The sequence below is a fragment of the Corvus brachyrhynchos genome, unplaced genomic scaffold, assembly GCF_000691975.1.
Source record: "Corvus brachyrhynchos isolate BGI_N302 unplaced genomic scaffold, ASM69197v1 scaffold68, whole genome shotgun sequence".
NCBI lineage: Eukaryota > Metazoa > Chordata > Aves > Passeriformes > Corvidae > Corvus > Corvus brachyrhynchos.
In genome coordinates, this window is record NW_008240039.1 from 2,274,240 (window position 1) to 2,300,648 (window position 26,409).

The following is a 26,409-nucleotide window of genomic DNA, read 5'->3' on the forward strand; positions in this document are numbered from 1 at the left end:
CCTGAGGTCATGGCCAGAAAATCACATGATTCACTTTGTAATTTGCCAATCATTTCCCATTTCCTCAGTCCCTGTTAAGGGCAGTGAAAAAGGAAGTTCATTCACTAAAGGTCTGTTTAGGGAGACTGAAGTTATTATTTAATTTGAGAATTTGTACAACACTGTCCCCATGTCCCAGGACAGCAAATGTGGATGATTTGATGCGTGGAGTTAAAGGAATCAGTGCTTTGGAAAAAGAAATTTGTTGTTACTTTGGCTGTGTAAGAATCAACCAGTGTTTGCAGGAGCATCCAGTGAAAGAACAAAGCCTTTGTCTTATTTAAGTTTTGACAAAAAGGCATAAGGTTCATAGCAACAGCTGACTGGGGGCTGATGTATTTTATAAAAATAGAACTCAGACCTTCCCTGACCCGACTCTTTTTTGGATTACAGTTTGCAGGGCGGGGTGTTTCAAAATTTCCACAATTAAATAAACTGAATCCAGTCCAGGTTCAGTTCCACACACAAACCATGTGCAGTGGCCAGAGCACACAGACACCACTGTTGAGGGGTGTGTCTGAGTAATAAACTGCTTTTTACTCACCTGAATTACTCTGAGAAGATGATGTGATTTCAGTTCTTTACTAAAAATGGTGCTGTTTTCATTGAATTCAGAGAAACAATAGGACATAATGTTCAGTGTGGTATTCACAGAATAACCCAGCCCAGCTGCCAGTTTGGATAATACACTGCCATTTTCATGGTGTTACTTCACAAGTAATTAAAAAAAAATCTAACTCACTATTTAATTTCTTGTGTGTGCTAAACAGTGGGGAGCGTTTTAATTATCTGGTTTAGGGAAGGTTTTTGGTAAGAACAAAGACCGAGGAGCCTCAGGGACACTTTGATCCTTCCACTTTGGAAGTTTTGCCCCTGTTTGGCCTGGCACTGACATTCCCTCTCCTCCCCAGTGTTCTGTGTGTATTATGTGACCAGGGGCATCCTGCAGGAGAACCGCCAGGAGCTCATTGTCTTCGTGCTCTCCATCCTGCTCGTGATGCTCCGCTCCATCATCAACTTCACCGTGCTCCCTGCTGAGCAGAAGCCAAAACTCCTGGTCAGTCTCCTGCTTTTAATCAGCTTTACCTTCCCCCACAGCTTGGGTTTGAAAATCCATCATTGGGAAGGCAAGGTGTCTGTGGTAACACAGATTTTATCTTACATATATAAAAAAAATAAAAGAAATTATATATATATTATTGTTGCTGATAACAGAGGATCTGGCTGAATTATTCCTACTGGACAACAAAATGTGCACACCCACAACTGCAAATCTTCTCTTAGGTGTTCTCTGAATTTCCTTATGGCAGCACCCAAAAATAACAGAAATATCACAAAATTACACAAGATTACTTCAAAATATATCCTTCACTTCACCTACTCTGCTTCAGATTTCCCTTTATTAAATGTCTGGCCTAAAGTCACATAAACCTAACCTATGGCTAGAACTGGAACCCCCAACCTATAGGCACAGCCATTACCTCAATGCTCATAAATGTGTTTTTATGAGATTTATGGGAAGCTGCAAGGAAGCAAGAAGATACAATAATGCTACTCTGGGTTATCTTGTTTGCATTTCATAGCAGTAAAATTTATCAAAGGATTGTTTTCTGGGCCTTCCTAAGATTTGTAGTTAAATTTCCACTTGCTGTGCTTCGTGGAAGTGCTTTCTTTTTATCACATATTTCTCAACAAGGTGTTTCCCTGCTCTGAAGTCATCCAAAAATTACTCTTCAACAGGAGAGGTGGCAGCCAGGCAAGGGAGATGGAGCAAAGCAGCCTTTGCCAATTCTGTTTATTTATCAATTGGATGTTTAAATAGACCCACTTTATCTGCAGCAAACTGGGTTGGTGGGGCCAATAAGGAACAGGCATCAAAGAAATGCACAGCCAAGTCATCAGTTTAAATATTAAACAGGGACTTCAAAGTAAAGCCTGGTGTAAATGTGAGCAGTACTATTAAGTATTTTTTTCACTACTCTAACTGTAACTTGGATTACTGTAACTCTGCTTTCTGAGCCAGAATCATTTCTAGTTATAAGTATTTTCATATTGATGTAATTCTGAAGGACCTTTTGCCACTTGAGCCATCCTTAAGGCAGCAGACATTGAGTGCGAATGCCAGCACAACCCAGACACAAAACTGGATTTCTTGGGATTTTACGAGTCCAGCATTCGGAATAACCCACTGTCCCCAGTGGGAAAGGTTGGTTTATTCCACCAGGAAGCTCAGAATCAGTTTCTATTAAGATTTTGTTACTCCTGTCTGTATTTCCAGCTGGGTTCCAGGTGCCAGCCTGTCCCTGCTGTGGCCAATCCCATCCCTGTTTCTCTTCCCTGCAGGCCCGTTTTGTGCTGATCCTGCTGGTGGGCTCCTTCGATGTGATCTGTGCCATCATCCTCATCCAGAGCCAGTCCATGATGGCATTCCGGGTGGGAGGTGCCCTGGAGAGCCTCCAGGCCCAGTACTTCATGCTCAACCTCTGCTTTTCCATGCTCACTTTTGATCTGCAGGCACAGGTACAGAGCCCCCACATTCCCTTTTTCCCTCTTATTGATAATATCCTGGATTAGCTGAGCTATCAACTTCCAAGAGCAATTGTCTCTCTTACCTTTATTAATATTAACTTAATAATGGTTCTATCTCCACGTGTTTGCCACAGCTTAGCTAAAATCCATTAAAATGGATCAAAATGTATTTTATTGTTGTCCTGCACAAAAGGAGAACTGAATCTTGTTTTTGGGAAGTTTATCCGTAAAAAACCAATTGCATCCAGGAGCTCCAACCCACCCATGGCCTCCTGAAATAAGCAAGATTATTCCTGCACATCTCAGCCTCCAGTCTCCTGCTTTCCAGCTGGCTCCTGCACTGAGAAAATTATTCTGGGATGGGAGAGGGGAACTTGACCAACAGGGCAGTGAGACAGAAAATGAAGTTACAGACGGGGGAAGTGAACCCAAGATCTGTAACCACCCCTCATTCTTATTTAATGCTGCATTACTGAAGCTTTATCTGCTCTCCCTGTCCTGTGTTGTTGCTGTTATGGATTATTAAGTACCTCTGTCCTTGCTTCCCATTCCATGAGGAATAATTTCAGCTTTTAGACCCGTGCCCAACTTGCTGTTGGCAGGGAGTTTGTGGCAGGTATTTTTTGGTGGGGCTGCATGGTCTCCAAGCAATGATTTCACCAAAGCTTTGCCTCCCCCAGCTGTGCCTGTGCATCCTCCTGATCAGCCTGCACGAGGTCACCCTGCTGCACAACATCATCTCAGCCACGGGCGTCATGTGGGGCTGCCTGAAGGTCACCGTGGGCATCATTGCAGTGAGTGTCCAGCTACAGAGACACCAGGGACACACAACCCCTGGCACTGCACATCCTCACCCTGAGGGATTCCCACAGGCTCAGGGAAGGGAGCCAGGATGGAGAACAGCAGAGCCAACAATGCTGAAGCCAGGTTTTGTCTAAATCTGTGCCTGAGCTGAGCGCACGGAGTGAAACAATGTCACATTGTCATTGTTTCACATTGCTTTAGTCTCAGTCCTTGGGCACTTTAATGAAACCTGGAGGATCACGCTGTCTTCAATATTTCTACCTCTGCCAAGGCTGGGTGAAACTGGGAGCAGTCTCCCAGATTATTCCAGTGATACAGTGAATCCTTAGGAAACCACACCAGAAAATGAGGGGTCCTTTATTGGGGCATCTCCTTCAAAGCTCAGGAACAGTTTCCAGGTTAACTTAAAGATTTGTGAACTTAAAATGTCGTTTTTCATGTCAGACTGAACCTCCTCTGAAATCTTGAGCCTCTGTTCCAAGAATGATTGCAGAATCAGGGCCAAAGTACATCAGATAAGTGAGTTTTTTATTACCAGGAAGGAGTTTAGGGGTTTTTGGGGGTGGATGTTGTTTTAGGCTCCTGGGGTGTTTGCTTTAGTCATTCACACAAACTCCTGACAGCTGAAATACAACTTCCTATGTGTTTTGATGGTTTTTCTTGCTAAAATTGTGCTTTTAAAACACATCACTTTTGGGTTTGGGGGAAATCTGGTCCTGGTCAGATGCATCAAATCCAATCCTAACATTGGCACAGTCACTGCTCTCACCCCCAGTGACTCAGCTGCTTTTCCTGCCTTTGCTCAGACCTGCCCTCCCAGCTCAGGTCCCTTTCTTCTTTCCCAAGTCCCAGGGTGAGTTGTGAAATTGAATTCTCCTGACACTTCAGTCCTCTCGCTTCTCCCACATTTGACTCCTCAGTGACTGCACTTCTCTGTAGCAAAAAATAGAGGTGGAGAAAAAGTCACAGGGAGCTTTTAGTCTGTTATCTGTGAAAACATTCAGCTCTTAAGAGAAAATCTCCGTGTACCCAGAGAGAAGGGACATCATCACTCCTGGCCCAGCTCAGTGGAAAACAGAGGCTGAATTGCCTGCTGAAAACACAGGTGGAGAAGGCAGGTGGAGAGCAAAGCTTAACCAACACTTGGAATGCTATGAAAAATATGCAGCTTTTATAGAGCATATAGCAATGACTTAAAAAGCTTGTTTTACTTCTTATTTTGCAGATTTTAAAAGAGCTGAAGCCTCTGGTGTGGGTTTTTCTGATTCAGAATGTGCCTGAGGTGGTTTATCTCATCTACCTGCTCTACACGGTAAGGGGAGCAAGGCTGGGGGTCTCATCCTCGCCCTCCTCAGGCCTCAAAGGTGCTGCCTCACCCCTTCCCTGCAGCTCCTGCTGGATTTAAAGAGAACAGAGCACATCCTGCCTCTCCAGGATCAACTTTTCAGGACAGGGGCCATGTCCACTTGCTCTTGAACTGATTAGAGGGAGAGGCTCTGGAAGTCCCTGCAAAGAATGATGAGGGGAAGATGAAACAGAATCTTGTTCAAGATATGCAACTCGTCCCCTTCTTCCCAAGAAGCCTCAAGTGGTGCCAGAGCATTTGACCAGGGCTCAGTTGTTGCATTTTAAAGAATTTCTTAGGCAGCACCCCCAGCTGTTGATCCTGCTGTAGCCAAAACAAGGCAGTGCAAGCCCAACAAACTCCAGTTTGGGGCAGTTTTTTGGCACTGGAACACTGATAAAACCTTTATCAGTGGGCACCTCCCACAAGATGTGTGAAAGGAGGTGAGGAGAGAGGAGGGCAAGGGGAAAGGTGCTGCCTCACCCCTTCCCTGCAGCTCCTGCTGGATTTAAAGAGAACAGAGCGCATCCTGCCTCTCCAGGATCAACTTTTCAGGACAGGGGCCATGTCCACTTGCTCTTGAACTGATTAGAGGGAGAGGCTCTGGAAGTCCCTGCAAAGAATGATGAGGGGAAGATGAAACAGAATCTTGTTCAAGATATGCAACTCGTCCCCTTCTTCCCAAGAAGCCTCAAGTGGTGCCAGAGCATTTGACCAGGGCTCAGTTGTTGCATTTTAAAGAATTTCTTAGGCAGCACCCCCAGCTGTTGATCCTGCTGTAGCCAAAACAAGGCAGTGCAAGCCCAACAAACTCCAGTTTGGGGCAGTTTTTTGGCACTGGAACACTGATAAAACCTTTATCAGTGGGCACCTCCCACAAGATGTGTGAAAGGAGGTGAGGAGAGAGGAGGGCAAGGGGAAACCAGGCTGTTCATCCTGGGCAGGGCTGGAATGCTGAGAATGGCCAGTGTTTCTCATACCTCACATCCAGACACCACTAAAGCCCGGGGGCTGCAGCCACCCACAGCCTCGAGGACCCATTTATCAAATGGATCTTCCCATTATTCCAGGCCTGTTTGAGCTGGCAGAGCACAGCAGGACCCCACAGTGTCTGTACATCATAAAATCAGACAACTGAGATGGTTTCAAAGCAACCAGTTGGGTTTTTGTTTTTTCTTTCCCCCAATGACCACCTCGTGACTCCTCTCAGAAATTCAGTGCTTGGTTGCACATCGTGGCTTCAAGGCTTTGTGGCAGCAGGTGGTGATGGTTTCATGTCTCCCTTTTCCTGCAGGTGATAAGGGAGTGGGGCAAAGGCAATTCTTACACCCTGGAAGCTGCTTTCATCACTGGCTCCTGCATTTCTGTCACAATAAAATCTGTTCTGTTCTGGGCTCTGGTTCACGTCTACCGCAGCTTTGGGCAGGGGCTGAGGGAGAGAAGTAAGTACCCCAAAAATTCCCTGGCAAGGGTGGAGCCTGTCCTGTCACAGTCACAGTGAAATAGCCAGGAAAATCCGTAGGGATGGTCACAGGAAAAGGCAGATCCCCAATGACAGCAAGCAGTTCTGCAGCCTCAGAATAACTGGGCTGGGTGGAATAGATGAGGCTTTTCCCTGAAGAAAGCTGCTGGCAACCTTTTGCTGCTGTCCAGAGAATCACACCTGTGTGAGCAGATCTCTGTCTTCATAGTGTGTAATACAGAGACAATAAAGGGACCTGGAGAGCCGCTAATGTGAAATACCCCAAAGCTCTCCTGTTCCCTCCATGAGGGGCACTGAGCCTCTGCAGTGGTGCTGACTGAGCTCCCTCTCTTCCCACAGTGTTTTCTTCCTATGGAAGGATCGACTCCTGAGCCCTCCCCGTGCCCCCCCTGCAGCTCTCAGAGAGTGAAGTCACACCAGGAACTCCTGACCAAGGACCTGCAGTCAGGGTGGAGGTAATGGGTCACTTTCCCAGGATGGAGGAGGTTCAGGAAGATGTCACACAGTGCTTGGAGCAGTGCAGGTGGGACACAGCTTAAAGAGGTTGGGAAATTCCCAGCTGATCCTGCTGCCAGGACAAAGCATCTTTCACTCCCTTCTTTTCCTGCTGCTGTGGAAGCACAGGGGTTCACACGTGCATGTGAGTGGGGAATGTTGCTCCTTTCAATGCTTTTTGCCTGGATATACACAAAGATCATAAAGGAAATTTGCACACCCATCCTCTGTACCCCAGTCTAGAAGTGGATTGTGCTGCCATCATTTCTTAGCTGGTCCAGCCCTGATGCTTTGGTGGCAGTGGTGTCCCCTGGCTGGGGCTCTTCCTGCTCCTCTGGCTTCAGGAAACTTCAATTTTTTTTTTTAACCCCAGTTACACATGAAAATTACTCCCTGTAACCTCACCCCTCCCTCAGTGTAACCAAGGTGCCATTTCATACCAGGGGGACTGTTACAATTAAGCCTTTAATATTGTAATTTAAAAGTTTGGTATTTTATTGACTGGAACCTTTAACTACTGGCTATTTTTTAATAAAGTATAAGCACAGTTTGTGTGTGGATAATTATTTCACATGGAACAGCACCAATCTTTATCTTGCAGGTAGTTACACACTGCAAAAAGCAAAATTAAAAAATTATTACTGACCTATACTTATTTAGGGAAATTTACAAGGATTCCATCAAAACTGCTCTAAAAATATTTTTTCTCATCCTAATCTCCTAAACCTGACTCCAATCTACTTTATCTGGAGCCCAAGGGAGGCAAGAAGAGGTTAATTGTGTGTGGCCAGACTGCAGGAGCTGACGGAGCAGCAGCTGACTCTGTGACTTCATCCCACAAGTCACAGTGGCAGCAGGAGTTGCTGCTGGAAGAATTAAACATTTAAACATCACAATAAAACATTTTCAGTCCTTCCCCAAGCCAAGCCCAGAGGCAGCAGAGCAGGAGGGGAAGGCTCTGCTCCCGCACAAAGCCTGTGCTGGCTCAGAATTAGGGGCAGTTTTATGGCCAGGTCACGGTGTCACTGTCACAGGAACTGCTCTGGCCATGGACAGCAAGGGTTTGTCACCAGCCTGGCATGGAAAGAGGGAAAACCCTTTCCATGGTGTCTTGTAAAACAAAAACTCCACGTAAAAACAGCTCCTTTACCTGCAAAAGGCCTCTCCTCACATCTCTCTCAACTGCTGGAATGAGTTACAGATTAATTATGAAATCAAAAGACTCTTTAACATCATCATTAATCTCAAGTTCCATGGGAGAAGTTTCCGGAACTTGGCAGAACGTGCCACAGGCATTTAAACCCCATTTTCAATCCTAAACTTGCTGGGTATCAAATTATCAGGGATTATTTGATCAGCATTGCCCTTACCTCTTTCTTTCCTGGTATTTCTATTCTTGGGCCTTCAAAAACAGCATTTAATGCAGCCCAGCTGGTTGTGCACAAGGTTTGTTTTGACTTGCACAGCAAATCCAGCATTTATTTTGAGACTTTTGAGGAACAAATGGTATCAGACATTCAAAAAACCTTTGGGTGTATTCCCAGAAAAGAGATGCCACTGTCCCATGAGAAGCGTCAAACCCCACACAATTCCAAGCACGTAGCTGTGTATTCCCAATTTCATATCCTCCCCAGTCAAAGGGCAAAGCGACAAATCCAACTTTACAAAAAGATTTTATTGAAAGGATTGAAAAATATTTTGTTTCTCAACAATATTTAAACAAAGTTTTCAATGTGTTAACAATATGTAACAGGATTTTTCATCTTTTAAAAATTCAGTACACTGCTTTATTCCCTACTACAGTTGGTAACAACTTCTTCAATTTCTACCAGAGGATAACTTTTTTTTTTTTAAAAAAAAAAAAAAAACCAAAACCAAATGAATTTCCCAGCTTTCATTTTGGCCCTTTGTAGATGAAAGGATTTGCAGGTACCAGTGACTTACAAACCCTTTTATTAAAAACTCCTAATCAGCAAACCCCTTTTAGCACAGTTTAACCAAGTTATTCTGAATAAGCTACATCAGCAAAATGAGGTTTTATTGCCAATAAAGTGAGGTGCATTTCAGCTTTTTTCTGGTTCAACTCCCCCCTCCTGGAGCAGTTAAAATGCACAACTCCAGGGCTGCCCCAGCCTCACTCTCCTGCAGTTTGCAACTTAAAAGCCTTGAAAAGGGACTTTGTACACTCAGATAAACTTTGTGATGCATTAACACAGCCCGGGCTGTGCTCAGGCAGAAAGCAGCTGGGACAGGGAGAATCAAGGCAGCTTTTGGAGGAAAAGCCAGGACTGAAGTCACTGAGCGACTGCCCTGCCTTAGCCAGGGGCTGCAGCTCTGCCTGGGCTGATCAGCCACCCAGAAAAAGGCTTTTATCAGCAGGGAATTTTTAACGAGCAAGCTGCAGCCGCCCCCGAGAATGCAATTGCAGCAGGTGATAAATTGAAAGAATAAATTTCAAGCCAACCTCTAATGTAGATCTAAAAGTAGTTCAGTACACTTTGATTACAGATTTCATGACCTGTGCACTCTGAAAATTAAAAGTTCAGCAATTTAATCAAGAATAGCTTTAGTATTATAAAAAGCATAAATAAAAAGTGCTGAATATAGTTTTATCTTTAAAAAAATACTAGATAAGGCTCATAAATCATTTCACCTCTGCAAAATGATTTCCACTCCCCAGTGTGCCTAGAACTGCTCACTCTCCACTCATCCACACGTTTCTCTAGACACCATACACTGTTCCTTCTCTCAATTATTGCATGTTTAAATAAAATAGTTTCAAAGCAAAAAGCCTGACACTTCTCTAGTTCAAAAAGTAACCAGTTATCAAATAACTGAGTACTCCACTTAGGAAACCCGTAAGCAGCTTCAAAACAGTGATAAAACAATTACTACGGATTCAAGTGAAAGAGAAATCCCAAAAGCTCTCTGGATATTCTCCAAGATATCCCAAAATCTGTCTGTTTTTGACCAAATCAAACCAATATTCTATTTTACAAAATGTACAAACCAAGTATTAATTTATATGAACACACTTTCATTGTGATTTGAATCGTTAACCCAAGAGTTTGCTTCTCTTTTCTGGAAAAGTGCTCTCACCTGCATTTCATGGACTCAGCCCAGGGCAGCATCCAAAAGGGATGAGACATTATTGAAACCACCAGAGGACAACAGGTCAGGCAGAGTTTGGAAATGAACCCATTTCCTATTTCCACTTTGGACCACAGAAACAACGTTAAGACAATCATGGAAAAAGTTCAGCAGAGATTCTCACTCCATTCCCAAGGAAAACCCACCTCAATCAGTAAATTCATCCCTTGGCAAGAATCTGCCACGGGCATTTAACAGCTCCTGTCCCTTCCTTTCGTGACCAACGCAGCAAGACTTGAAAATGCTGAAGTTTGGATAAGATGATCATGACACTGCACCACAGAGAACATAAATGTAAACATTATCCTTGGGTTTGCTATTTTGCAGTTAAAGTACAGTACAAACCCTTTTTTTCCCCCCCAACCAGTTCTTTTGCTGGGTTTTTTTTTTTTGTTGTTGTTCTTTCATAAAAGCACACACAATAAAATATGTACAGAGAGAAGTTAGAAACATTTGAAAGCATCTTAAAAAAAGTAAATATGAGACTTAGAATATCTTGAGTGTGCTGAAGGCACCATTGCTACTCCACTGGGAATGTGTCCTCTCATTGCTCCAGCCCACCAATGCAGTATCCCATCCTGGATTACTCAGCACCAAGAGTTGGAACATATCCATGGAAGTTGAGGGCATTCAGGATCTAGAACAGGGTGTTTTCTTCAGGACAACAGTGGAACTAGAATACAGTAGCAACTGAAGTCCAGATTCTTCTTGAACACTTGGAGAATTATTATTATTATTTTTTTTTTAAACATGATAGTCTCTAATGCTACCATTTATCCCAGGGAATCCAACAAAAATAATAGGAAAAACCAACACACGGATGATTCCCACCAAGAGGAAGTGCAGAGCTATGAATCAGCTCAGCTACAAACCCACAGACACCTGTAATAATTAATGCTCATCCCTGTGGTTTGTGGGCAATTCCACAGTGCTGACAGCCAAGGGTCAGCCACTGCTCAAACGGGCACAAGAGAGAGAAATGTATATATAAAAAATATATACTTATTATTAATTCCATCTATTAATAAAAAACATCCTTTGTGGGTGTTTCTTCAGTGTGTCACATTTGCAAGTAAGAAAGTATTTTCTGGGCAAGGTGTATTTAAGATAACAAAGAGGAGCTTTTTTTTTTTTTTTTTTTTAAAAAATCTTCTCAGAGCCTTTCTATTCTTAGCAGTGTTAAATGGAGTTACAAACCGAAAGAGGAGATTTTAATGCCACTTTTCTGCTGCCACTTTTCCCTGGTGTAGCTACATTCAGCCTACCATGGAACTGGTAAGTTAGAGGTTACAATCAAATCTGCAGATGTGGTTGTTGGTAGCAGTCAGGAACAATCCACTCTCAGACTGCTCATTTGGAAGGAAATTCACACTGGATTAGAACCATCAGAGCCTTCCACTCCTACTCTTGGTGGACAGAAAGGAACACAACCCTCTCCAGCCACAGAATCTGAGGGATAGAAACCACAACCACAAGGCAGGTCCAGGGCGGTGCCCACACCAAGAGCTCCAAAATCCAAGCAGAGAGGAGGGGATACTGCCACATTGCAGTGCCCCAGTCCTGCTGGATGTGGACACTCAGAACTCTTCTTCTTCCACGGCGAAGTTGTTCTGCTTCTTGCGGACGTTCCAGTGCAGGCACTGGGCCAGGCTCTCGAACCAGTCGCTCACGGGGTCCCGGAAGCAGATGGAGGGGAGGGGGTAGCAAGAGGTAGTGATGCTGATACTGCAACAGCACGGGACAGTCAGACAGCACACAGCAACCTGAACAAACCCCAGCCTGCTCCCCAAACCCCAGCCTGCTCCCCAAACCCCAGCCTGCTCCCCAAACCCCAGCCTGCTCCCCACCCAGCACAGCACTGATTCACCAACGCTGCCGAACAACAGCTCTGCATGATCAGTGATCGAAGCTAAAGCTGAACTCAGCTGAGCTGTAAACAACGAGCAGCTGCTCTGGGGACACTTTGTGTGACACTTCTGTGAGCCCCTCCATGGCACCCTGCAGCCTCTGGCTGGGCTTCACATCACCCACACAGGGACAAAGGAAACCCAAAGCACCACCTTGGCCTTTCAGTTGCAACAGGCCTAAGGATTCCAGAGTGTAACCATGGGCCAAACCCTGGGTTTGAATCTTCACTGGGCTCCTCAACTACTTCTAGAGATGATTCCAGCTCAGAGGAAATAAAACTTTTCAGGATGGAGGCTTACACCAGCTGTACATTTTCCTTCACAGCAACTTGTGTGGGCCAAGAGGAAAAAGGGCATCCTGAACAACAAATCTGCCAATCTCCTTCCCACAGCTGCCTTTAGTCACCTCCACCACCACATACTGAACACAGAACTGAGGGACTTCACACCCTTCTGCTCACTCAAAGCCAGAGCAAGTGACCACAACCACTCCCAGTTAACCCAGTTTAAACCACATGGAGTTTTCCAGCAGCTCTGCTCACAGGCAGCTCCTGTTGGTTTATACCTCCCAAAACTCCTAGGATTCATCTTGAAGCTAAAATTTACAGAGTTTTCTAAAGATATGCCCATCTTCCTTGCCAAGCACGCAATGTTTACAGAGTCTGAACATTTCACTTGCTTTTATGGGAAGATCTAAAGAACTCAAGTTAGAAATGAAATCCTTTTAGTGCAGTTTGTGCTCTAGGAGGTGTTAGGGTTTATAGAAGCTTGTTTCTTCACTGCCAAAACTCCTTTTGGCAGATGTTAGAGAGTGAGGGAGCTGCATGAATCAGGATTTTCTATACTTAGAGATAATACAATCAGAAAAAAGGCTTGACCTGTCTCCATGGCATATTTCCTGCCTCTTCCTTCCATCAAACGAAACCCACGCTGTGTTCCTGGCATCTGGGGAGAGCATAATCTGAAAAACAGGAATGAGCTGAACTTGAGGTCCAAAACTCAAGAGCAAGGAACAAACACCTCCTCCATCCTCCCTCTGAGTGCAGATCTGAGTCTTTGTAACTCCACAGCTGCACTGGAATTCCTCATCTGTTCATGGCAGCAGTGCAGTAACACCACTCAAGCTCCAAACCTTCATTTTTTGTTGATAAACATATATTTTTCTAGATGTAATAAATCCCCTTTTTGTAAGTACAAGGTCATAACCCACACAGACCTTCCAGTTCCAGCCAGTTCATGCTTTAATTCAGTTAATTTAGTTTAATTCAGGAGCTGATTTAGCTTCTCTTTCAAGAAAAATTAAAAAGTTGATCCAGAAAAATAGATTTTAATACATGACGACTCCAAAGCTGTCAAATTTAGGAAGTTTTGCTCCTATTTAACATACATTCCTATTAAAAGAATTAACTACCACTGGCCAGTAACACCCACTGACATGAAAGTAAGCGTGGGCTGAGAGCAGTGCCATGAATAAACACTCAATTTATGCCGTAAAACAGGAACAAAAAGTCCAGAACACACTCATTTTCAATGCTAATCTTCTAACTTTTCTAGGAGCCCTTCCAAATCAGCTTTCTTCCTACTTAAGCAGGCTTGTAACAGAGACAAAAGGAGAAAGGAGCTCTTCCCTGCACAAGAATATTTGTTCAAAATGCACATTGTCTATTTTATATCCAGGTGTTAAATACCCCTTTTTTTTCCTGCAAGACAACATTAACAAAAGCTAAATAGTGAATTGCAGATAATGCTACCAATATATACTTAAACTCTGCAATATTTCTGCATGAAAGGAGAATTTTTGATTCCCTTCAGCACTGATTGTTTACAGGCACTTTAGCCAAGATTATGTAACATTTTTCAGCATGCAAATGTAGGAATTCCCATTTTGTAGAACGTTACAGAGCTACAAGCCAGTAGGAAAAGTGTAAAGTATTCCACTGGTGGGGAAATTCTTCTAAAGAAAGCCACATTCTTGAATCAGACTTGGTCTGAACCTGCTCCAAGTGGGAGCAAGCAGGAGACACACGGCACTTCCCACCCTCCTCATATTCCCGTGGCCACTCCAGAAGTTTTTAATTCACAAGGAGAAATAAAATGACAGGAGCCAACCTTGAGTTCCACTCCAGCAGGAACCACAATGGGTCTGAAGGACAGGGAGTGGGGGCAGATGGGGGTGATCATGATAGCAGGGACGTTGGGGTGGATCATGGAGGCTCCGGCTGCGGCGGCGTACGCGGTGCTGCCGGTCGGCGTGGACACGATCACCCCTGGGGACAGCAAACAGGCACTGCCATCAGCACTGAATAACCAGGGACTGCTCTGGGAGACACCAAGAAACCCCACTCTCACCCCTGGGACAGCAAACAGGCACTGCCATCAGCATCAACAACCAGGGATTGTTCTGGGACACACCAAGAAACCCCACTGCCAGGAAAGTGAACCTCTCCACTTGGATTTCACAGCTCAACTGCAGCCCAACACACACCAAGTGAGAAACTCCCCTCTGACCCTGCCACGTGGTTTCAGAAGTTGCACAAAATTCTGCATCTTGAGTTACACAATTTTATAATGACTTTCATTTTTTTTCTTTAGGGTAAGAGCTTTAAAGATTGACTCCTGTTGTTCATGAGTGGAGATTGTTTGCCTTCAGCAAATTCCAGATATCCAGGCCAATCTCTTGTGAGCTACTTCTTGCCCTTAGCCTGAAATATAATACCCCAAAAAAGAGCTACTTGCCCTCACAAGCCCATGAACAAAATCTTTCAGCACCTTAAAGCTTCACTGGGGGAATAAACACACCTACTCTTTGCACACTCATGTTTGCTGTCAGCAGTGAACTGAGGCTCTGTTTCCATGAGAGAAAACCCTGCAGGAAAACACAGCAGCCTGCCCCTGAGCTGGGAAAGCTCCAGCAGCACTCACCATCTCCTTGCACCGTGGTTATCAGGTGCCCATCCAGAAACACATCCACGTTGGACAGGTAGGAGGAAGGGCCACGATCCACCACAACTTCATTGAGGACCTGCCACGACACCAAACATTACCCCAGTCTGCTGCTGCTGCCTTGGCAATGAAATAAATGTCGAAACAAAGCAGTTTTTCCAGATCTTCTAAATATTTGTGCTGATTTAGTATCTGCAAATTAAACTCTTTACACTTCCGTCCTATCACGTGCCAGCTGAATTTCTGAGATGTTAAGAATTATTTCCAGGAGTTGGTCACTAACAATGTGCAAGGTTTTTCTTCTCATTTATAAAAATGCTTGGTGTATCTCACTTTAGAACTACTACTTTGTTTTCAAAATAGAAGGAAGGTTGGGCTCCATCTTGCAGATATTTTCCAGCCTAAACAATTCTGTGAAATTACGATCAGCACTTCTGAGTGCACAAATACATGCAGCAATTCCTCAGCATGCAGAGCACATTGTGAGTTGCAGCAGCAAGGACCAGCCCTGGACTGCTGGGGGGGCGTTTTCATAAAACAAATACGAAGTTACAAACTATCCTGGTTCTTGTTGCTTGCTTTGCCCTCTGACCTGATATTGCATAATTTGCTTGCCCACTTCTTTCTCCAGGTTTGCAGACACGACTCCATTTTCCTCTATCCCATTCTGGACTGTTGTTTTCTCCCTGGGCTCCTTCACCACCTTCACCTTGAGCCTGCTCCGGAGAACAAGAGCTGCATTGCCTGGAGAGGAAACACAGGGGAAAACACACAAAAATGAAAAGCTGGCACAGGAAATAAACCCCAGCAATGACAACACGCTCTATGAAATGCCATCCATCTATTCCTGAGCTTTCAACATTCCCAGTTTCATTCCCAGCATAACTGGCTACACTTGGCTGAAGCTCAAAACTAATTTTTAGCAGCAATGAGCAAAAATCAAAGGCAAATTTCAAGCCAGTCCCTTCCCACTTTTCTTATGATGTACAAAGAAAATTTAAATTCTGTATAGACGTGATTCAGATTGGAAAACACTGCTGGGCTCATGTGATCTTCAGTAAGACAAAAGCTAAGCTTAAAGAAAATTAAAGCATTAGAAACATGTATTAAAAGACAACATTCTGGTAATGTGAGAGTTTTATACATCTTTTCCAGAATCTACTTTGGATGCAACTCAAATAACCTCATATTCAAGGGACAAAGAATTTATTTCCTCAAATATTTTATTTGCCTGACTTCTCAGTACTTAAACACTGCACTTGATTTCTATGTTTAGCTGTCATTTAGTGTAAATTCTACACTATTTTATACTTATTTACTCCACAAAGTTATTTCTTAGCCCTTTTCCTTTGCAGAGCAGTACAGAGAGCAGCACTGGATGGGTCAATGCAATGCAAAACTTCTGTTAATTTAAGATATATTTCTGTTCATTTAAGATTTCTGTTCACTTCAGATACATTTCTCAAATTTCAAATCTTAAGGGCCAACCTAAAAGAGTTGATTAAGAAAAAGTAACAAACAAACACCACACCTCGTCCCCTTAAATTTACCTTCTATAACCTGAGTGACTTGGGACTGAAAATTCTCAAAATTAAATGGAGTAAGAAATCCAAGGGATCCCAGATGAAAAGCCATAACTGGAGGTACACTACCCTATCAATAAAGAAAAGAGTTTTAAAGCTACTCAGTCAAAGCAATTCATACTTCAACTAATTGCCTGTAAATATTGTGACTACTGATGAAACTTCAACTGTGCTTAATAAAAACAACACATTTGACATTATTTTCACAAGGTAAAACAGGCTGGATAAAAAAGAAGGGACGAAGAACAAAAGACAAATGCTGAACTCAGCAACAAAGGGGGGAAAAATGCACTTTTAAATACTTCCAAAAGAAAAGTTTCTGGATCTATTTCCCATAAGAACCAACCTGGAAAAGTGAAGAAGCATAAAGTAAGGTCCCATCTCCTCCCAGGCATATGATAAAGTCTATCTGATTGGAGATATCATCATAGTCTAGGAGCAACATTGAAATAGAAAGTTTTGAATTAAATTGTATCCACAATCTTAATTTCCTAACAAAAAACAGGAAGAAAAATCACAATTTGCAGCATGCAAACATTCCCTCACAAATACACAAAAAGCACAACTAAGATGTAACAACAACTGTGTGCAAAAGACACCAAAGTTTTACAAACTTGACCCAACAGCTAAGAAAACACCAAGACAAAACCAAAAAACCACTCCAACTGTCCTTTCAAGAAATCATTTCCATACCTTCTCTGAAGGTGCAAAATTTCTTCTTCACTGGTCCGAAATTCTCATCATTAGCTATAGCAGGGTCTTCCAGTACTTTTTTTTCTACATACACTATCATATTGTTCTCCTGAAGAGAGAGGAAATAAGCTTGTGAGTGACCTCCTAACAACACACTTGACTCTCTCCATAATTTCCACTAATTTAAGACACATAAATAGTATTTTACAGCAGTGTTCTGCACCTGCTGCGTGTTTGTAATGTGTGGTCTGATCCTCATGAGAATTTTGCAGCATGCACAGACCATTTAATAAATTAAAGCTTGGAATATAGATTACATGAGACATTGTTGTGTTTGCTCAAGGCTCAAGGGTTTAAGCTTTTTATATCCCACTCCTGTAATTTAGAACTGCAAACAGAATGGAAGTTTTTACTTTAATAGTTCTAGTTTTAAGCTTCATACTGATCTTAAGCCCCGCAACAAATTTTAGTACATGCAGTGGGTGTAAAAATTTGTTTGCACAGCACAGTTCTGTACAGAATCAGCAGCTGGAGAGAGCTGAGGTATAATTTGTATTTTCTCACCTCAGTCAGGTACACACAGAGCTCTTTGAAGGGCTGCAGCAGACTGGCATCACGGATCTTCTTAATCACAAGGACACTCTTGGGGGGTTTGTTCCATGTCAACCGCTGGCTTGCTGGATCCTGAATGTGCCTAGGGGATAAAAAGCCCCAAACATCACCACATTTTGTTGTGACACCTTTCTGATCTGGTAAAAAAAGTATGGAGGGCACACAGCCCTACACAGCAGGCAGGGGAAGGCAGTAATTCATATTGCAATGATGTTTGTCCTTCACTACGTGCAGGTGATAACCAACAGCTGCTAATTCTGGTACCTGGCCCTATGAACGACCTGGGCCAACAGGGACCTGAACAGAAGCACCACAAAAACTCTCAGATCAACTTCTGACTGACACCACAATGCTGATTTCCTCTTGTTTTAGTGCTGACTCAAAAGGAGAAACACTCAGTTAGAGGATCTGAAAAAGCCACAACATAATTTTTGCCCCATCCAATACTCTAAGTCCAACAGCTTAATGTAAATTTAAAATTCATTTTATTTCAGTGCTAACATTTGAGATACAAATACAGCACAAACTAAAGGCAAATGCAGGACTTTAGTATCAATAATGCTGACAAGAACTAGAGATTGCAGCATGGAATAAACCCAGAACTAGCACCAACTTCATTCAAACAAAAGCCAGTCTGCCTCTTTCAGCTGCACTCACCAATTCCATGCAGTTCTACTGAATGAAAAATTATTCATAACTTGCTTTAAGATCTTCATGTTTCCTTCCAGGACTCAGTCAATTGCAACAGCTCCAAATAAAACAAAAGGCTGAGGCTTTTATCACTTATTACTAACTGCAACCTCAGAAGAATACCTTTTTCTCTGAAAAATGTTTTTTCTTCTATTGAAGATTTCAGTCAGCTCTGATAAAAAGTTTTGAGGCTTTACAGAAAAATCCTGCAGTAAAACTTGTATTCCAGATCTTCAAGGCAAGATTTCATAATGAAAATTCCATTTCAAAAAAAAAAAAAAACCAAACCAGGTATTTGATTTTCCCTTCTCTCAAGAGGCCACTGATCCTTTTTTCACTGAATAGTCATTCAATCCTTCTGCTCATCAAGAAAGAGGTTTGCAAGTTCTAGAGCTGCTGGTTGTACTGAGACACCCAACCTTCCCTAACTTAAGCCTGCACATAAAAATGACAATTTTCTGTTAAAAAAAAAAAAATCCTCCAGGGAGGAGAGTTTAACAAAATTAAACTATCCACAGCAGAGGAGAAAAAAAACCCAACAAGGTCTTGCTTGTTTTTAGAAGCTACAAAACCTCGTGTGTAGTAAAAGTAATTTACAGTTTGCTTTTCCCTTCAGCAGCCTAAGGGCAGCTCTGCTCCCAGCCCTGCCTGCCCAAGCTTTGCCCTGGCACAATCCCATCCCTGTCCTTATATCCCTGTCCTGGGCCAGCCCCTGGGAGGAGCAATGCCCCAGGTCAGGTGGGTAAACACAACCTGGGCTGGCTTTCAGCTGCACTGCAGCACCCGGGGAGAATGAGGAAGTTCTGAGTTACCAAAGGGAGGGATTTGTGTCACACTTTCCCAGGAAAGGGGTGGATGTCACCAGGAAGATTACTGTCTACGGAGGTAGAGATTTAGGCAAATAAATACTGACTGCAATATCTTATATTTAACTGCAAGAGCAAGGAAATAAAACTTTTTTAAAGGGGCAAAAATCACAGAATGGTTTGGGTTGGAAGGGCCTTAAAGCCCAGCCAGTCCCACCTTCCACTGCCCCAGGGTGTTCCAAGCCCCATCCAGCCTGGCCTTGGACAATTTCAGGGATGGGACAACCACAGCTTCTCTGTGCCAGGGCCCCCCAAAAATAGGGAGCACTGCCTTGGTTAAACCCTGAAATTCCTCACCTGGCCAAGTCAAGACCCCATTTATTAAGTATGTAACACGTGATGTAGAAAGCACCACTTTATGCCACCCAACCTACAAAACTGAAATGTTTATTTGCCCACTAAGCAGAAACCAGCCTTATTTCCACCATTTATCAACAGTCTAAAAGCAAACTTGCCTTAACTGAAGGTACCACAGATCAAACACAAAAATTGAAAGTACAAATTCAAACACCGTCACCAAGAGAGGGAGAAGGCTTCCCTCAGATTTCACAGCACACAGAACAGTTCTTCTTCCTCCCCTTGTGCTGCCCAGAAGAATCTTTGTTGGGTTGGAAATATGAGAGCTGCCATTTTAGTCATCAAACTATGGACTGTAGACCACGCCAACTTGGCAAAGCAGCCCCCAGGATGGCAATCAAGCAACACGAAAATCTTGAAATATCAGATAAAATACAAACAAGTGTTGATTAGGGAGTGAAAAAAGTGGAATCAGTGGAAAAGCAAACTGGTTTTCTTTCCCACAGAACGAGCACAATGCCACTGATGGGATGAGTACTCACATAATCGTTTTAGGATTCTGCAGCATGCAGGCCTTTGGTCCAAACGTGGTCACGGGGCATGGTCCATGCAAGGAGCGTGTTCTCCTGAATGCAGAGAAAATAATCAGTGAGTAAAAGAGATGTGATGACAAACTGGGTCTATCTGATGCTCAAACACCAAACCCTCCTTTGAAGCAGCTGCACAAAAGCAATGCAGGGCAAAGTGCATTTCTTAAACCTACGTGAGAGGTTCCCAGGCAGGGTAATCTTACAGATTAGCTCTCACATTTCCAATGCCTGCATCAGTTCCTAAGTGACACCAATTTCACTGCTGCAGGCACAAGAACAACACTTTTATTCTGTGTTTCTTGAAGCACTACATCTTATCTAGAAGCACACATTTTGAGAATGACTGAATCTGGTACAAATACAGCTAAAACAGCTCAGTGAGTGCTCCCACCCTCACTAAGGGCAGTAATGTACAGACATTGGGTTTCCCACTATGTGCCCAGACAAGCACTTACAAGGAGTTCTCCAACACCTTCAGATGTTTTTGGCATGGTCAAGTCACAGCAATGTGTGTCTTGGTCATTTGAACACCCTTAATAAATTAATCAAACAAATTCTTCAGCTCTAAGGTACATGGAGATTTGTATCTGCAGCATCAGGCTGCAATTCTGAACAGGTTAAAAAAAATGCTATTTCTCCCCATTTATTTCTCTAATAAGATTTTGGTCTTCAAATAAACAGGAGCTCTGAGGTGTCATTTATCCTCAGAATTGAATCCCACCAGGACACAGGGTTACTCCTGGCTCTAGGATGAGATTATCTGGAGCAACTCAGAACTCTTCTGCCTCAGCTCCTCCAGCAAAGCTGGAGCTGGGAGCAAAACTTGCTCAAGTCATGGAACTGTTGAAGCATTATGTGACTGCTATTAGAATTATTCCATTAAAAAGAAGAGGGAAACATGCCTTTCCTGGGCTTAATTCAATCACCTATTGCTTGGCAGTAACAATCATCACTGCAGTGCCTTCCACTGTGTGTTACAAGTAGCTCAGGCCAGCCTGATGACTCACTCCTAGAGCTAAAAAAACGCTCAGAAATCTAATAAAAATCAAAACCAGATCACAGGTTAAACATATCTATATAATTAAGAAACACCAGCACCATCTTATTTGTTCCATGCCTAATAAAATATGCGAGTCTAAGATTTGAATGCCAATAACAAAACCAGAATAATTTCTTTTCCATCTGTAAGTCCAGGCGTGACTAACCAAGTCAAATAAAAACATTGCTAAGTGTTTTACAAAGTTTACCTTACTTATAATAAACAGAAAAATGAGGAAGGACTGACTTAACAAGAGATTAATGTGTGTGCCAATATGGGCAAAGGGATGATAAGTCTCTCTCTACTTGTGAACAATTACCCTTGGAATTAGGATAGTTAAATAACACCCTGGCAGCATCACCTCCCACTTCTTGCTCCACTCCAGCTTCTCCCAGATAAGTGTAATTTTTGCCTTCTCACAACACAGGTCATTATTTGATGGCACTCCCAATAACTGGCCAAATTCTGTTCCCACCAAGGCATTAAATATCCACATCTGACCTTCATGACATTCCAACAAAGTTTCCCTTGCAAGCTCTAATTAGTAACTGGTGTAAATTTTCCCTGAGATTTCACTTGGTTTTATTAGTGCTCAATAAAGTGTTTGAGTGAACAGGATTTAAAGCCATTCACAGTCAGGCTGCCTTTGCTAAGAATGAGCAGCAGTGCCCTGCAAATTCTACGTCTTTTAGGGAAATCTACTTATCAGTTCCCAGCAGCTGGGCAGCTACCTCAAGCTGAACACCACAGAGGAAGCCTGAGAGCAGCACTTCCTGACAGCCTGCAAAATGCCTTGAGACAATTTAGCTCTGAAGTGAAGACAGCCAGTGAATGACTGCAGAGCATCCTAATGAAGGAAAGTCTCGGAAGCAATTACCCTGATTCAAACCCACAACGGACAGAGCACTTCTGGTTGAAAAAGCAGCTGTTTAGCTAAAAAATAAATACACAAAAGTTCAGACCACATGGTCTTCTATGCAGGTTGACTGAAAGGTTTAAGCAGAGAAGGGGAAAACCACCAGTTTTACAGCACAATTTAAACATCAAATCTTATATATTGGCTATACACACGTCACCAGAGCTACAACAGAGCACAGCCACCAGAAAACACTTCCCAGAACCATTGAATTCATTGAACTACACACAAAGAGCAAGTCTTTTCCTAACCTTTCAAGGCTTTTAGCTTCCCTCCCTTCACCACAAAGCCGCCCCCTGAAATCTTCAGCCTCACCCGTATCTCCTCTTGCCTCCCAAGAACATTCCTACCAGCAAAGCAGGAGCTCTGCACAGGAATTCCATCTGCTGAGCAGCTCCTCCGTGGCTCTGCCCGTGCTTTAGGGATGGTCACAGCACAAGGAAGGTGAAGTCCTGCTGTGCTTCCCACATGATCAAGACACGGCGCTACCCCTGCCCGCTGTTCACTATTTACAGCGGGTCCAAAGATCACCAAATCAAAAGTTCTATCCACCCTGTCCACATGACAAGAGCCTTGCAATGAGATCAGAAATTTGGCTCAAAAAAAAGAATGGGTGGGTGTTTCTCACTGCTCTGAAACCGTCTGCAAACACAAACTCACTTTTTGCTGCCTCACACATAACCTAATACACAGGTTTTTAACACACAGCACTAAAGTTCTGGCTGGAGCTTTTGTAAAAGTCTGAATTGTCTCTACTGTTGATTGATTGTTTTTTGGAGACTGTGAGCTCTGCAGAGACCTGTTTTGACAAGCCATGAGATTCTGTTTATGAGTCTGCTCATAGTCAACACCCCACCTTCAACTCCCCACCTTCGTTTTGAACCTTCTGAGGAGCATTTTAAGAATCCCTCATGGGCATATTTAAAAAACAAAATCTAGATAACTTCATATACTTTAGCAACAAGGGGAAAAAGCAGGGACCTTACCTGAATTCTTTGGTGCTTCCAAGGGCTGGTGAAGCTGACAAACTCCGTGACTTGGCTCGCCCCCGGCTCGTGCTGCCCCACTCCTCATCATCGTGACATGCTGAGCAGTGGAAGGCAGAGTCTGAGCTCCCATCAGCCTTGCTGGCACACAACTTCTCCCGACTCATCTCCATCCTGGAACTGAAGGAACCTCAGCCAGAGAGAAATTCAATCCCTGGGATGGAGAGGGAGAGGGAAAATCTCAGTATTCGCAAAGGTAACAGAGCTTTCCTTTAAATTCGAATTACGTTTTTAGCTGGCTCCAAGAAAAACGAAAGCTTTGCTAAAACAACCCCTCTTCTCTCAGTAGATTATGTGCTGAACATCAAAAAATTACTGCAATTGTGCTAGACATGAAGAAATTCCTGGAATTGTCCAGAAGATGAGCATTGCTGCCGAGATGAGTCGGTGCTTTGAGCCATTTCCCTGCTTTTTTCAGCTCCCGCTCTGTGGTCAGCACTGCTGACCAAGGTGGAGTTTTCCCAGTGGTTTTTATAATTGTTTTTCAGCAATTAAAGTGCTTTAAAGTCCCTGCAAGAAAATCTGGAGGAGCATGCTACACGAAACACAGAGTTCACGCTCACTGATAAACACATCCCCAAAGAATCTGAGCAACTGGGAAGTTCTGCAAGGTAATCAGAAAACCTTGGAATTAAAAATGACCAGTGTGTTCCAGATTGAGAAGAGGCTCAGTACAAAGCTGTTTCAAGACCAGCACAAATTCATGTCTTCAGTTACGTAAGAGATAAAATTAATTTCTTTTGGATATTGAAAAGAAAGAAAAGCTTTAAATACGTGCCAAGGAATTAAGGCAAAGGAAAAACTATGAAGTCTCCTATTAGGTGATACATATATTGAGCAGATAAAATAGAATACTCTAAGAGCAAAAAGAAAAAACCCTGTCAAATAATGCAACAGAAATAACCTTAGTAAGCCTCAGCTTTTGAAAAAAAAGAGGTTAATACCAAGCTGAGGAGAGACAAAAACAAGTTGGAGGACGATACCTAAGTTCTTAACTAATTTTTGACAAACTGGGGGGACGGTCCAAAACAAACAGGATAAAATAAGGACAAATGTGCAATATTTCAGTTCCACGAAAAACCAGCACAAATGAAAGATAAACAGCTGGTTAGAGCACAGCTTTGCAGAAGTAAAAAAAAAACCCCAAACCAAAACAAACCCCAAACTTGAAACAACTGCGGAAGTTCTACAGAGCTCGTGTGCAAGTTCTCGTCATTACTTGAAGCAAGCAGAGAAGAAATCTTATCAGAATAAAAACAGAAACCAACTTTCAGTGTATGAACAAACACTAAACTATAAACAAATAGTATCCAAGTGAGTGCAGCTCAGAGGAACGGCACATTCCTCAAGTCAGTTCATTCCAACATGGGGGGGAAAAGTTGGTTCAGTAAAAATTTGCAGATGTTTTTCCAACGGTTTCATCGCTTTGGATGAACTTCCCACCTTACCCAGCAGAGAGAGGAACTAAACATTGCTGTAACCATTAAGATGGACTATGTCTCTGGGAAATCATCCCACAATGAGGATATCTGGGGGGAAAGTCCCCAGAGGATGGCAAACCCCACAGTTTCACCAGCACCCCAACTTGTAGACGACAAAACCATCAATAAAACGCAGCTGTAATTTTGGACTCATTACTAAATTAGACAGCACCGCCACCTAATCAAATTAGAAAGTACTTTTGCTCCTGCTGTAGCTTAGGCTTACCCAAGGAGAGCACCACTACAAAGAGGTGCAATTACTGCCAGCCATTAATAATTTATAGCATCCTGCCCTTGGAAAGGTATCAATGTTTACCTGGGGGTTACTCATTGCTGCGTCACCTGTGACCACAACTTGGGGAACAGCCATTGCAACAGACGTGCAATTTTGTCTAGCTAAGATTAGCAAAATGTACCTCTATTTTTAGACAGTTTAAGCTCATATATAAATTTTGTGCCCATTGGTTAAGTAAGGGAGGCAGAGAATAATAATTTATATAATAAGCAAGATGTGTTTCCATGTGACTTTGACTGAAGAATGCTCATCTGACAGATGCTGACAGTAAAGAAAATCAGATTAGCACAAAACTGGGAATAAGAAGTGTACAGACCTACTAAATACAGCCTAAGAACTTGATATTCCCTCCATGTAACACTTTCCAATTCAGGATGTTTTAACCACAGCTTACACCGTGTACTGTTTAATTAACATTCCCTCACAAGACCTTTATTGAATAAGCAGACTTGACATAAGATAAAACTACCACTGAACAGCTCCCAGGATTGGATCCAAAAAACTTTTAAGCACATGGTAACAAACGAATGAAAAGGCTGCTCTGTTTTAAATCATGTCCAAAAAAAAAAAAAAACCACACAAGAAAAATAAGTATTTCAATGTCCAACACGGCAGAATAAAGGACAGCTGAGAAAGTGTCAACATCTAACAATAAATATCTGTGATGGGGACACAGCAGCCAGGTGAATCACCTGTCACACGTATCCAGCTCCAGTTTTATTGTAGTTTCCCATTTTCAATCTCACTGAACGTTCCCCTGACCCAGAACTTCCAAGGGCTTAATCAAACCACCTTTACACAACGCCATGACATCCCCAAAAGGAGCACAAGGCTGCAAATCACCAAGGGATTTAATTTTATTTTATAACGACCATGCTTGTAAGCTGTTATTTCATAACAAACTTCTCCTGTCAAACGCCCCGCCCTAAATCATCCTGGTTAAAGGATTACTGCAGGGTCCATCCTGACAAAGTCCTCACAGTATTTTAACCCACCTCCGAGTCTGCAGCATTTATACTGATTTCTTGGAAGTTGCATCAGTCATTCAAAGCTCCTTTTGTACTCTATTATCAACTTTCTCTTGAAGCATAAGAAGGTAGTGCTTTATCCAAAACTGGTACCCCTCGTCCCATTGCTACAAAGCACTGTGTGCTTGGTTGCTCTGCTCTGTGGAGCTTTTTTTTGGTTGTATTTGGCTGAAGAAAGCACTGCAGCAGAGGTTACACGCCTATGACTCCATCCCTAAGTCACTAAACCCCCTGTCACACACAAAACAGAAGGAACAACTCTATCACACAGACAAAGCTTGGTTTAGTTCAGAACTTCCTATTCCAGCGTGCCTGAAGAAAACCAAAACCCCTATTAAAACCCAGCAGTCTGACAGCAGTTGCAAATTTAGGTTTTGATTACACACCCAAATGCTATTTCCACCAAAAACCAGACAGTATGACCATCACGTGTCCACGGCCCAGGCAAAACAAGTCCATTTGTTAACCCTTCCTCTCCGGAACCCCACCACGCGTGGGGCACGAACCCCCCGAAGCCAGGGCCGGACCCTCGGGAGGCGAACAGCGGGGCCGGCCCGTTATCCCTGCGGGAAGCGTCC

The 26,409-nt window shown here is 43.1% G+C and overlaps 2 protein-coding genes across 4 annotated transcripts in view; one reads left to right on the forward strand and one right to left on the reverse strand.

Moving 5' to 3' along the window:
• LOC103622316 overlaps nt 1-7,245 on the forward strand; it is an 8,678-nt gene extending 1,433 nt beyond the window's left edge. The window contains exons 2-7 of the mRNA XM_017744096.1: nt 951-1,096; nt 2,383-2,559; nt 3,249-3,362; nt 4,598-4,684; nt 6,012-6,159; nt 6,540-7,245. Of these exons, the coding sequence (XP_017599585.1) occupies nt 1,037-1,096; nt 2,383-2,559; nt 3,249-3,362; nt 4,598-4,684; nt 6,012-6,159; nt 6,540-6,571 (618 nt within the window). The 5' untranslated portion in view covers nt 951-1,036 and the 3' untranslated portion in view covers nt 6,572-7,245. The remainder of the gene's footprint in view (nt 1-950; nt 1,097-2,382; nt 2,560-3,248; nt 3,363-4,597; nt 4,685-6,011; nt 6,160-6,539) is intronic.
• Nucleotides 7,246-8,349: 1,104 nt separating this feature from the next.
• Nucleotides 8,350-26,409, reverse strand: part of NADK (NAD kinase) — a 21,226-nt gene continuing 3,166 nt past the window's right edge. Inside the window, exons 2-12 of one of the 3 annotated variants that reach the window (XM_008641180.2) lie at nt 22,968-23,181; nt 19,979-20,062; nt 17,536-17,665; nt 16,972-17,080; nt 16,625-16,710; nt 16,246-16,348; nt 15,288-15,439; nt 14,675-14,774; nt 13,862-14,019; nt 12,631-12,713; nt 8,350-11,570 (exon numbers count right to left, since the gene is read on the reverse strand). In XM_008641180.2, the coding sequence (XP_008639402.1) occupies nt 11,423-11,570; nt 12,631-12,713; nt 13,862-14,019; nt 14,675-14,774; nt 15,288-15,439; nt 16,246-16,348; nt 16,625-16,710; nt 16,972-17,080; nt 17,536-17,665; nt 19,979-20,062; nt 22,968-23,140 (1,326 nt within the window). In that variant the 5' untranslated portion in view covers nt 23,141-23,181 and the 3' untranslated portion in view covers nt 8,350-11,422. Of the gene's footprint in view, nt 11,571-12,630; nt 12,714-13,861; nt 14,020-14,674; nt 14,775-15,287; nt 15,440-16,245; nt 16,349-16,624; nt 16,711-16,971; nt 17,081-17,535; nt 17,666-19,978; nt 20,063-22,296; nt 22,477-22,967; nt 23,182-26,409 lie in introns of those variants that run through there. The other 2 variants (XM_017744032.1, XM_017744033.1) reach the window with 2 other exon arrangements.